Source organism: Balaenoptera musculus, chromosome 14, assembly GCF_009873245.2.
Source record: "Balaenoptera musculus isolate JJ_BM4_2016_0621 chromosome 14, mBalMus1.pri.v3, whole genome shotgun sequence".
Lineage (NCBI taxonomy): Eukaryota > Metazoa > Chordata > Mammalia > Artiodactyla > Balaenopteridae > Balaenoptera > Balaenoptera musculus.
The window spans coordinates 5,844,180-5,857,315 of NC_045798.1; the positions used below are offsets into that span (position 1 = coordinate 5,844,180).

The 13,136-nt window shown below is 50.6% G+C and overlaps 1 protein-coding gene and 1 non-coding gene across 6 annotated transcripts in view; one reads left to right on the forward strand and one right to left on the reverse strand.

Moving 5' to 3' along the window:
* SCARB1 (scavenger receptor class B member 1) overlaps positions 1–2,670 on the forward strand; it is a 90,301-nt gene extending 87,631 nt beyond the window's left edge. For 3 of the 5 annotated variants that reach the window (XM_036823012.1, XM_036823014.1, XM_036823013.1), the window contains one exon: positions 1,686–2,670. In XM_036823012.1, the coding sequence (XP_036678907.1) occupies positions 1,686–1,805 (120 nt within the window). In that variant the 3' untranslated portion in view covers positions 1,806–2,670. The remainder of the gene's footprint in view (positions 1–1,685) is intronic. The other 2 variants (XM_036823011.1, XM_036823015.1) reach the window with 1 other exon arrangement.
* A 797-nt stretch (positions 2,671–3,467) lies between these two features.
* On the reverse strand, positions 3,468–3,540 carry TRNAK-UUU. The gene has a single exon. It is a non-coding gene; the product is annotated as a tRNA-Lys (tRNA).
* Between the last annotated feature and the right edge of the window lie 9,596 nt (positions 3,541–13,136).

Genomic DNA, 13,136 nt, shown 5'->3' on the forward strand with positions numbered 1-13,136 from the left:
CCCTGCAGCTCGGCCTCCAGCCTGTGCTGAGTCCGTGGGGGAGGTCCTATACCTTGCCCTGCGTCTGGGCATGGGGGTGGCCTTGAGGGGCTGCTTTGTTCCAGGAAAGGGAGGACATGGGGCCTCCACTAGCCCAGAAGGGTGTTTTTATGTGAATAAGAAAAGACAGCCCCTCTGTGCAGACATGGCCTGCTTTAGGGCTGAGGGCTTGGCAGACAGAGTACAACCCGTTTATACCCACTTGGCTGGGTGCCCTTGTGCAGTGAACGGCCTGGACAACGGTACTGGGCGGCCCTTCAGGGACATGTTCCAGGATCTCTCTTGCCGTCTCATGAATCTTTCTCTCATGAATTCCAAGTCCTCATTCCTCAGTTAAACGGAGGTGTTAGGGAACAGGAGGAGGAGGAGGGGGCGGAACCTGCCTCGGGTTCTGGTTCCTTGAGGGTTTGTACACGTGTCTTTCTTGCGAAGGCAGTTTTCCCCTTTGCACTTTTGAGCGAGGCTTTCTCCAGTCGTGGCTCTCTGGGCCCACATCGCTAAGAATCCCCCCCTGACCCCCGCTGTCCCATGCTGCCTCTGTGTCGGGGGGGGGGGTGTCGGCAGGGGCGCACGCCCACCCCTCCTCGCCCCTGGCTGGCACGTGGCTCGGTCCGGGGAAGCCTGAGCTCTGTCCCGGAGGAAAGGAGTCAGGAGTCCTCCACCCCTCCCCACCCTGAGTGGGGTTTGATTTACCCCACCCCGCGGCGAAGCAGGCCCCTGGGGGTTGTGAGCAAGGCCCAAGTGGGTAGGGGCGTCTGGGGTTTTCCGACCACAGCTGCTGGGCCAGGAAGCCTCTCCATTCCTCGAGGGGAAGGAAGACAGAGGGCTTGGGGGGATGAAAAGTTGCCCCCAGTTCTTGTCTTCATGGCTACCTTTAAAATTGTCCTTAAATTGAGAAACTTAAAAATGTAAAACCAGATGAACTGCACTCTCTTGAGTTCCCTCTCACCCAGACTCAACAACCCTGTTAACATTTTGTCGTATTTCACCTTTTCCCTGTGTGTCCTTTGCCCCCCTCGCCAAGTCCCACTGCCCCTCCCCCTCTCCCCAGAGACATCCATCGCTAGGAATTTGGTGTTTGCATGTTTCTTCCCCTCTAAATCTGTATATATGTATCCATGAACGGTAGATAATTTTTAAAAAGCTTACCTCCGTGGTGTCAAACTATATGTATCACTCCGCAGCTGGATTTCCCCTCTTCAGTTTTCTGTGTGACAACTGTGTAGGTTGACTGCCATCTTGTAACTCTGTCTTTTAAATGCATTCTGATATCAGTGGACATTTAGGTGGTTTCCAGCTTTTCTGTGTTAACAGTATTGCTTATATAAGCCCTGGACTCCTTGCTCTGCCCTTCTCACTGTATTAGGCAAGTCCCTTAGGGTCTCAGTTTCCCCATCTCTAAGATGGGTGAGAGCAGGGCAAGATGGTGTTCCGTGAGATGAGGAGACCCTTTGTAGTGGAGTCCCAGGAGTCTGTAGGTCACTCCAGTCTTCTCTCATCTCGAGCTTGATGGGGGGGGGGGCTGCAGATGGGGGCTCCAAGGGGGGTTTCCATGCTGGTGGAGGGTGTACAGGGGCGGGGCCGGGGTCTGGGCGGGGCTTGGTGGGCGGGGCTTAGTGATGCAGCGCCTCCCCTTTTCTCCACAGGGTCCCAAAGATGCCGCTAGCCAGCCCAGGCTGGCTACTCAACCAGACCAGCTCTCCAGCCCCTACACCCCGCTTCTTCAGGACTCTCTCAGCGGACAGCCCACTAATCCCGAAGTCTGAGCCGCCCCCTCCTGCTACCACATGCCTGTCGCACACTGCACACCCCCCCAGCACGTGTCCACGCGTGTGCACAGGTGTGTGCAGACACTCAGGGATGGAGCCGCTGCTGAGGGGACTTGGGGAGAGGTTCGTCAACAAGGACTGTTCTGGAACCTTCTCTCCAAGTGATCCACAGGCCCGACCACAGGTGTTGTGGGCACGGGGTCCCCTCCCTTGGGTGAGCCAGCCTGGGCTCTTAAGGGCTCAGGTCACCTCTCCTCAGCGGTCCTTTCCATCAGTCTCGAAACACTGCAGCCCCCGCCTGGTGGCTCGCCCAGGCAGGACAGGGCCTTTACTCCGAGGGGCTGGCCACTGTCCCGAAACCTAGCCCAGGAGTGCAGACTGCTTGTGCCCCAGCCAGGTGGGCAGCGGGCCGTGGCTCAGCACCCAGCCCGGACCCAGAGCTGTGGCCACTGGACACCCATCTGGGCCTCAAAACGGAGATACCTCCGACCACATCCTTAACCCCCTGCAGGATCGTGATCTCCCTGAAGTCTACACAGGCGCCAGATTTGGGTGTCTGGGCCCCTTTCCTCCAGCCTAAACTGACATCATCATGTATACTGAGCCGGCCGCCCTGTGGCTGGGGTGGCGGGAGGCTGTGCCCCGAGCCGCCCCCCACCAGGGTCCTCAGCTGTTCGGTGCCGGGGCGGAGGTGGAGAGGCCCTGGGCCCATCAGCCTGGGTGTCTGGTCGGGTGACCCGTCTGCCCGGGGCTCCTGCTCTCCGGGGCAAACCTCTGTCTCTTTTCTACTGGAAGAGAAATGAATTTTATCATCTTTTAAAAATAATTCACAGTTGAAATAATAAACCTTTTTAAAAAGTGACTGATTGAGTCTGTGACAGCCTGTTTGGGGGGGGACGGGAGGGCTCCCTGGGAAGCCCCGGGCTCTTCTTTTCTTAGCCAGTAGCTCCTTTCTGGTTCCTGCCGTGAGTGCCTCTCAGGGACTGGGCCGCAGACCTGCCTTTCCCTTGTTTTAAAATTTATTTATTTATTTACTTATTTATTTTTGGTTGTGTTGGGTCTTCGTTGCTGCGCGCGGGCTTTCTCTAGTTGCGGCGAGCGGGGGCTACTCTTCGTTGTGGTGCGCAGGCTTCTCATTGCGGTGGCCTCTCTTGTTGTGGAGCACGGGCTCTAGGTGCGCGGGCTTCAGTAGTTGTGGCATGTGGGCTTCAGTAGTTGTGGCGCGTGGGCTCTAGAGCGCAGGCTCAGTAGTTGTGGCGCACGGGCTTAGTTGCTCCGCGGCACGTGGGACCTTCCCGGACCAGGGATCGAACCGTGTCCCCTGCGTTGGCTGGCGGATTCTTAACTGTGCCACCAGGGAAGTCCCTAAAATTTAAACTTGTGTATATTTAACATTTTATATAAATTCTGTGTGAATTCAGTTCTTGTTTAGAAAACACAGCATCCATGTGGACCACTACCCCGACCCCCTTTTGATTGTTGAGTAGAATTCCATCGTAGGCACGTACCACAGGTTTCCAAGCATTCATGAGTTGAAGGACATTTCAAATGTTTCCAGTTTTTGACGATTACGAATATAAAGCTGCTACAAACATGAATGTACAGGTTTTTGTGTGAACATATATTTTCTTTTCTTTTTTTTTGCTTGCGGGATCTTAGTTCCCTGACCAGGGATCGAACCCGGGCCGACGGCAGCAAAAGCGCCGAGTCCTAACCACTGGACCGCCAGGGAATTCCCAATTTTCACTTCTCTTAAGTAAAATACCTAGGAGTGAGAGTGCTAGATCATAAGGTGACACGTGATATAGGTCTGTGTTTGACAATATTCACAGTAGCTGCACCATTCTGCATTCCCACCATCAAGGTATGATCGTTTCACCTGCTCTGCATACAGGTTGATACCTTGGTACTTCCAGTTTTTAAAAAACTGTCATTTGTAGTGGTATCACATTGTGTTTTTTATTTGCATGGAAATACATCTCCTAATGAGATGGCGATTTCCTCTTCACCCCCAACTAATTTATGTATCTATGAATGACTGTTACTGCCAGGATGGGACCAATTTTGTCATCGATTCTATTCTTATTTAGTATAAGTGCAGAGAAGCCTTGTTTACATAAGTAAATAGCTGGCAGTGGAAGGAATATCCTGATAGAGTCACTCAATTCTTATACTGCTGAGTAATGGGCAAAAATCAGGTGACAATCTGTCATCAAAAAGTATTTTTACTGATTTATCAGCTGACACGTCCATCTGACCTTTCTTCACATTTGTAGAAGGCAGCAAAGTGGAAACCACGGACTTGCAAAAGAACTGCAAAAAGATTACTCAATCTTTAGATCAGTTCTCGAAACCAGTGTTTGGGAGTGTCCCTCAGGTCGGGGCTGGAGGGCTGGGGAGAGCTGCGCCTGCCTGCTGCGGGGTCAGGGGCCTGGGGAAGGGCGCCTGCCGCCTGGCCCTGATCCCGGGGAGACCCGAAGGTGAAAAGCGTTCCCCAGCTTGAGTATGATGACCACTGAGAGGACTGTTGACTTCCCTGTGTCCAAGCCGCATCACAGACACTTGCAACTTTTGCATTCAGCCCTGCCTGCTCATAAAGAGAAAAAAGAGGCAATCTCCATAAAGCATTCTGCTGTGTGTGTGTGTGTGTGTGTGTGTGTGTGTGTGTGTGTGTGTCCCAAGGGAACATGAGACGGAAGAGGTGAATTTACCCTCCACGTGTCTCATTGTGTGAACATCTTGCTTGTGAACATCTTGGTAAGGTTCAAGCTGATTTGTGGGGTTTTTTTTTTGGTACAACTGTGGTCCCTAAACCCAGCCAATGACTTCATCCAGGGCTCAGAGGGAAACTGCCCTCTGGTCCCACACGGGAAGGACAGGCTGTGAGGCCACCTTAAGGGACATGGCATCAGGCCTCCTCGTGGCCTCAGGAATTCTCAGGGGTGTCTTTGACCCTGAGCCTTGATTCCTACCCTCTCACTTTACACCGCAACCCCACCCACTATGTGACTCTGCTAACAATATTTTTTTTTCAATTTGATCCACTTTTTTACTTAAACTTTCTTTTAAAAGAAAAATTTTCTGTAAAAAGTTTGTTTCTTTTGAAAAAGCAGTTTTATCTGAACTTGTGGGTCCAACAGGCAAGTTATATTTTTCTAGTATCCATGAAAATAAATACTTAACTATGTGGAATCTAAAAAATGAAACAAACTAGTGGGACTTCCCTGGTGGTCCAATGGTTAAGGCTCCCCACTCCCAATGCAGGGGGCCTGGGTTCGATTCCTGGTCAGGGAACTAGATCCCGCATGCCACAACTAAGAGCCCACATGCTGCAACCGCGGTGCAGCCAAATAAGTAAATAAATATTAAAAAAAAAAAACCCACTAGTGAATATAACAAAAAAGAAACAGACTCACAGATGTAGAGAACAAACTAGTGGTTACCAGTGGAGAGAGGGAAGCGGGGAGGGGCATGATAGGGGTAGGGAACTAAGAGGTACAAACTACTATGTATAAAAAAATTAGCTATAAGGATATACTATACAGCACAGGGAATACAGCCAATATTTTACAACAACTATAAATGGACTTTAACCTTTAAAACTTGTGAACCACTATGTCGTACACCTGAAACTTACATAATATTGTACATCCTTTACCTCAATTAAAAAAGAAAAAATATTAAAAAAAATACTTAACTGTTAAAGCTTAAAGATGTTCCTCCAGGTGCTACCAGACCTGCCCTATTTGAGAACACTGCACTGTGCCTATTGTGTCCTGCACTCCCTCATCTTTCCACTCTGCCTGTGGAATAAGTGTGTGGAAGGTTCCCCTCCTCTGTCTGGCTCAGTCCTGGCCATCATCAAAGACTCAATTCCAACCATGCCCCCTCCTCCAGGAAGCCTCCCTGGTCACTTCTGCTCACTCAGCTCTCCCCCCTCTTGGAATTCCTGGGTTGCTGCGTCTGTACCCTAGATGATACTAGAATGTTCTAGAATACTACAAGTCCTAACTCCAGTTGCTGGAGCCCCCTAAACCCCAAAGGCCTGTAATGTAATCCCTGGTATCTGCAATTGCACGGGAAACTGGAAAATTGCTTAACTAAGATGGTTACTCTCTATTCCTTCGCTAACTCAGATGGTCACTTTTTCCACCAGTATTTATCGAGTGCTCGCTATACACTGTGACTAAAATTATTGGGTGGCTTTTCTCGTCTGAAAAAAAGGGGGGGAATAATCTAATACCTGCCTGACAGGGTCAGTGTGGAGTTCAAAAGAGGCCCCGCATGATGGATTCAGCACTGGGGACCCTGCATTCAAGCCAACTGTTCCAGAGCTGTCCTGATTGATGCCCCTGGGGTCTCTGCCAGCCTGGCCCACTTGGCTCCCACAAGTGTCCTGTGCGGTCAGTTCTCCAAGCAGCGGCCTGAGAGATCTTCCTGAAATGTAAACTATCAGCAGGTTCATTCTCTTGTTTAAATCCTTGTGCGGCTTTCCCGCACCTGGAGGATCAAGTTCCTTTCTCGCGGGCTGCTGGGAAAATCCTTCCCCGTTGCTGGCTGCGTTTCTGGGCTTCTGGGCAATTCCCGGCAATTCCGGGCTCGGCCACTGGGGGGCGAGCTGCGCACACAGGTTGTTCAGAGGTCCGTGTTCTCAGAGGTGCTGAGATCACCTCTTAAATTCCTTAAATTGGTGGGGTGTTACCTGGGGTCACAGTCTGGCTTCCGGAAATTGCAACCTCCAGAAATTTCATTTTATGCCTATGTCTGAGCATTTTTTTTTTCTGGGAAACGTTTTCTTAATATTCTTCAGATTTTCAAAGGGACCTTGGCACTCTCCAAGGGTCCCTTGGGCAAGAGTGACACTCCTAAAATAAAACCAAGGTCATGGGATATTCGCGCTTCCTTAGCATGTAAAGGAAAGGGCTCTGGCCTTGGAGGCAGGCTACCTGCATGCTAATCCAGTGGTGCCAGCGGCTGCGCAGCCTTGCAGCAATCTGTAACCTCTCTGAGCCTCGGGTTTCCCACCCATGGGAGTGAAGATCGCTGCTCTGTGAATCCCCAAGAAGCCTTGTGAGGGTGGAATAGAAATGGCTGTGTGAGCATTCTCTACGGGGTCCAGGACTATTGTGAAAGAGCTCAGATGCTGAGCCTCCAGCAAGCATGTATTAGATACCTACTGGGTGTTGGGCACTGGCTGGGCACTGAGAGGGAGTCAAACTCAGCGGGCTGTGTAGATTCATCCCTCCGTCCATCCATCCATTCATTCATTCATTCAACAAATGTTTTCTGGGTGCCCACTATGTGTCAGACTCTCGAGTATATATTGGGAGTTGTCTTGGGTTGGAGATGCTGACACAGATTCCTGGCCAAGAGCTGTCCCAGGAGGGCAAACGGCTCCAGCAGACAGAGAGGGCAGTTTTCCGAGGAAGACCAGCGGGTACTGGGTTTTTTTTTTTTAATTTAATTAATTAATTAATTAATTAATTTATGGCTGTGTTGGGTCTTCGTTTCTGTGCGAGGGCTTTCTCTAGTTGTGGCAAGTGGGGGCCACTCTTCATCGCGGTGCGTGGGCCTCTCATTATCGTGGCCTCTCTTGTTGCAGAGCACAGGTTCCAGACGCACAGGCTCAGTAATTGTGGCTCACGGGCCTAGTTGCTCTGCGGCATGTGGGATCTTCCCAGACGAGGGCTCGAACCCGTGTCCCCTGCATTGGTAGGCAGATTCTCAACCACTGCGCCACCAGGGAAGCCCAGGTACTGGGTTTTGAATGCGAAAGTATCCGGAAACCAGGGGGATGCAGAAACAGTCAAAAGGTGTCTATTTGGATTTGTTAGAGCACCAGTGTTATCTGCCTCAGAAATACAGTGGTGGAGAAAGAAGGAGAGGTCCCTGCCCTCGTGGGTTTATCTTCGGGTGGGGGAGACAGTGAACAAGTAAATGAATAAGTGAGATAACTCCAGAGAGTGATGGCTGCAAGCGAAGAAAGAAAACAGGTGCCGTGAGGAGAGAAGGTGTTTGGGGGAGGGAGGTGCTACTTAGATGAGAGAAGTGTCCCCTGAGAAGGGCCATTTATGCTGATTCCCGAAGGATTTTGAAGGGATCAGGAAAAAAGCCCATTACGAACTGAGAGCTTCACGTGCAAAGTCCCTGGGGTAGCAACACGCAGACCAGAAATGAGTGGGGCGTGGCTAGAACGTCGTAAACTGAGAGGCTGACGAGGTTGGAGAGCTAGGCAGGGGCTAAACACTGCAGGGCCCCGTAGTTTGGATTTTAGTACAATGGGAGCCATTGGAGGGTTTAAGCTGGGCAGCAACGTGATCGCTGATTGGCTGTGTGGGGAATTGCGGTGGGGGGCAGGCGGGATGCGGAGGCATTCGGCAGGAGGCGCTCTACAGTTTGCAAAGTCTCTCTTGCCCCCTGCTCTTACCACGGGACCCTCGGAGCACCCGTGAGATGGCGGGGCAGGAGAATCAGGCCAGTTTTACAAGTGGGGAAACTGAGGCACCTTCCTGGCTTCTCCGTGCTTTTTGCTGCCTAAGTGATCCCTTTAGGGGAGGCTGCATCCCTTTGCTTTTCACTCTCAAGGCCCCTGCCCCTTTGCGCTTTGATCTTTATTTGTGTGTAAGCATTTGGTTACGCTCTGACCCCACCTCCTCAGACTGTAAGCTCCTGAGGGCAGGTGCTGGGTCTGGGGGGCTCCCGGCTGCATCCCAAGAGCCTGGCTGTAAGGTGTGTGTGCAAAGTCTCTGTGGAATAAAAGAACGACTGCTGGGGGAGTGGTGGCGTTGGGGGGTGTGGCTGCCGGAGGAGAGAGTGCAGAGCCCGCCCACGTGCAGCTAGCCCCGCTCCGCACCCCTCCTTCCTTCCCCCCTCACCCCCCTCGTGTATTCAGGCTTCAGAACCCGCCCAGGGCGCCGCCAGATGCTGGAAGTGTAGGCTTTGGCCACCAGGGGGCGCTGTGGGCTCGCCCTCCGAAGGGCAGCTCCTGGTCCAGCGTACAAAGACCTGGGCTCACCTTGGGCCTGTCTGGCCAGCCTGGGGGCCTGAGCCACATCTGAGCCACGTCTATATTTTGAGGCTCTGGGTATATTAAAAGTAAAAAAAAAAAAAAGAAAGAAAAAGAAAAATTGACAGACCAGGGCTGCATAATCTGTGCTCTTTGTATGCTTCCATGGAACATGTTAAGAGTCTCTACACTTAAAAATGTGTGTAGCATTCCCATGTGAAAAATAGGGTCTATAAAGTTATTAATTAGCAATGTCCACAGAGGGCAGGATTAGCTGATGGGAAATGACTACGATTCTTTCAGTCTGGGTGGCCGGGCTCAAGGACAGTACATTCAACCTGGTCTGGAGAATGGCTCCTGGTGAATGCAGGGCCCAGGCCGCGGGGCTGGTCCCCCAGGGCTGGGCTTGTTCCTCAGCAAAATCTCAGATGCAGGTCCATCTCGGCCCAGTCATCTGGGCCCTGGTGGACCGGCATCCTCTCCTAAAACAGGTCATTGGTAACATTTATTGAGTGCTTCCTATGTGCCATGCACTGTTTTAAATCCTTGGTCTGAGCGCATCTCATTTCCCTCACAACCCAGGTAAACGCTATTACCGTCACTGTCCTCCTTTTACAGATGAGGAAACAGGTACAGAGGGGCAACGTAAACGGCCCAAGTTTTTGTTTGTTTGTTTTTTAAAATATTTATTTATTTATTTATTTATTTATTTGGCTGCATTGGGTCTTAGTTGCGGCCTGTGGGATCTTTAGTTGCGGCATGCGAACTCTTAGTTGCGGCATGTGGGATCTAGTTCCCTGACCAGGAATCAAACCCGGGCCCCCTGCATTGGGAGTCTTAGCCACTGGACCCCCAGGGAAGTCCCCGTCCAAGGTCTTATGGTTGGAAAGTGTCAGGGTCCAGATTTGAAGCTCAGCGGGCAGGTCCAAGGCACGTGTGCTCAGCCGCTGCTGTCTTCATCTCCTCGTGGTCCAGTTAACCAGGACTCGTGACTGTTGCTGGCCACCAGAGACTCCTGCTCTCTTGTATCCGCTTCTGGAACCACGCTGGGGAAACCAGCTTCGAGGAACGTCATTTCCAAGCAAACTGTACAGATGGGTCCTGATTCTGGAGCATCTGAGACTGAAAAACTCATTTACTCCAAACTCAATCCCAGCTCCATCCAGCGTGTGCCCAGCGACTGACTCCTCCGGAAAAGCCTCCAGCAGGGGACATCCAGGCTCATTCCAGAGAGGTCGAGAATGGGAGGGGAAGGAGAGGATTAAGAATAAACATTTCTAAAAATAGCGCTTGGCTCTCTCATACCCACAACAAAACTCCAAAGGGAGGGCAGGGAGACTGGAGGGAGCCACCCAGGACTTCTGCCAGAGGGACGGCTACGGTCCACTGCTTCGGTGGGAGCCATTTCTCTGACTTGTCTCAGGTGCCAGCTCCTGAGGGTTCCAGGTCTGGCGTGTCTTCCCGGAGGGTGAAGGCCAAATGGCTGTGTCTTGGAGTCTGAATGTTTCCAGATTTTTTGGGCACATTTGCCATGAAGCCTGAGCTGCTGCAAACTTGGCAACATCCAGAGGTCCTCGGCTAAGCAGGAAGGGGGACCTTCGAGATGGAGGTGTTTGTTTTTGACTTTAAGCGACAGATGTGTGAGCAACGTTGGCCACGATGCACATTTCTGCAAACTGGATCTCACTCACCTCCTCAACTTCCGTTACAAAATGGGACTTCCACGCCCCTGGGAAAACATCTCAGCAGATGGGTTGGAACACTGCGGCGTGGAAGGCATTCATGTGGTGGCCCGGCCCGTGGCAGGCTTTCAGGGCTGTGGAACATTCTTCTGGTCTCTGGGATCTTCTGTCTGTGTGTGTCATCTGCTCTTCCCTGGGCTGCTGGAATTTCTTCCATTTTAGGGGACAGGAACTCCCAGATGAGACACTAAGATCCCTGGTCCTGTTCATGGTATACTCAGCCCTATGGTCTCTGGCCGTGGCAGCAGCAGCTGTCTGGGGGAAGGATCTGGTTTCTCCCATGATATCAGCCCCAGAGATTAGGCAGGTGGTGGGGTTTGGAAGCCAGAGCTGTTTGCAAAAGAGGCCTGGACATGCTGTGTCCTGCAGGCAAGTCACTTTGGCCCCCACGGCACCCCTGCCCTCTTCTTTCCAACAGGCACTCTAATTCCTACTGCGTTGATTTCACAGGTCCTCATGGGGGTCACACAGAAGGACATTTTATGCACTTCAAGATGAAAATAGTTTGAAAAGACTTTATTTTATTTATGATTTAAAAAAAATTTTTTGGGGGGGCTTCCCTGGTGGCGCAGTGGTTGAGAGTCTGCCTGCCAATGCAGGGGACACAGGTTTGAGCCCTGGTCTGGGAAGATCCCACATGCCGCAGAGCAGCTGGGCCCGTGAGCCACAATTACTGAGCCTGCGCATCTGGAGCCTGTGCTCTGCAACAAGAGAGGCCGCGACAGTGAGAGGCCCGCGCACCGCAATGAAGAGTGGCCCCCGCTTGCCACAACTGGAGAAAGCCCTCGCACAGAAACGAAGACCCAACACAGCCATAAATAAAAATAAATAAATAAATAAAAAATTTTTTTTTTGGCCGTGTATGCGGGAATCTTAGTTCCCATACCAGGGATTGAACCTGTGTCCCCTGCAGTGGAAGCACAGAGTCTTAACCACTGGACCACCAGGGAAGTCCTGAAAAGACTTTCAAATGTGTCACAAAGTACTCTTGGAACAAACACAAACGTTCAGGATGCAGTTTATCTAAATATTTACAAGGTCTAGTAGAGCTGAGCTGTGAAACTGTACATCACCAGGAGATGTCACTGTCACCCACGGCATGGGCATTCTCACACTTGAATCATCCGGTGGATATCCTATTGTAAAAAACTAGCTTCTTTAAATGGTGTGTGTAGATCAGTGGAGGGGAGTTCAGCCCACAGAGCAAGGCAGCAGTGTCAATATGCCCAGAAGCCCAGATGTTTGGTCTCTGAGTGGTAGGGTAGCTAGTGGGAGAAGGTTTTACCTGCCCAAAGCTTAGCTAGACAGCTGGTGGGTATGCGTGGGGACGGCCGATGCTTTCCCTCCCCAAAGTGGCACATTTTCAACATTTTTAAAGGTACACAGTTGACACCATTATTGCTAAGACTTCAATGAAATTATGTTAAAGTGTGAAAGTGAGGCTGTTACATCTGTAGTTAAAGAGAGCAGCATTTTGTGTCTTGGGTTCTGGGCTAATTGACACCCCTCCTTCCAGACTCCAGTCCAGGCTGCCTTTCTCTCATCTGAGAACCTAGCTTTGTCTTCAGTCATGCTGACGACTGCCTTATGGGAATGCAGGCTATTGCTGCCAGGTCTTTCCTTTTTTTTTTTTTTTTTTTTAACTTCAAGAGAAGATGGTTTTTAAAAATCTGAAATCTCCTGATTTTTAATTATTGGCAACATATTCCAATTAAATAAAATACTCTGTGGGCCGAAGCAAACATGCCTTGAACAGGACTTAGTCTATTTGTTTTTGAGCAGTATTTGCCTTTGCTTGTTAGTTGTGTAATTTAAGTATAAGTGACCGTGGTGATACGCCCCTTTCTGGAGTTGTGTAGGTAGGTGTCTTGCATCAGACGAATTCACTGAAATGAATTTTAATCTTTTTTTTGGGGGGGCCTCGTTGCACAGCTTGTGGGATCTCAGTTCCCTGACCAGGGACTGAACCTGGGCCACGGCAGTGAAAGCCCGGAACCCTAACCACTAGGCCACCAGGGAACTCCCAGCATGTGTTTATCTTATGTACAAACAGGGTACAACAGCTCATACTTTGGGGTTTATAAATGGTAACTGCTGAGTTACTAGTTTCTAGAATCAGACAGAGCTGGGTATTGGATCCCAGATCTGCTGTTTACTAGCTGTGTGATGTTGGGCAAGTCACTTAACCTCTCTGAGCTTCAATATCCTCATCTATAAAAACGAGGATAATAAAAATACCAATGTGGTAGCCATTGGTAGTCTGTACACCAAATCTTTTTACTTTCACCTTCTGGGCACCCGGGAGGAAGGTACTTCCTGGCTCCTGCATGGCTGGGTAGGATCATGTGATTCATTCTGGCCAATGAGATGAGAGTGGAGTATCACTTCTTGGGCTGCAGCATTTAATTGTGGGGTTGAGAACCTTCAGAACTCCTTTTCTCTCTGCCCTTGTGACAGGCAATGTCTGAGATTTTGGGTGCTCCATCAGCTCAGGTCCCGGAATGAGGACTCCACAAAGTATGGCCCCATGTTGACTTCTCTAATGTGAGCAAGAAATAAACCTTTGTTATTTTAAACTAC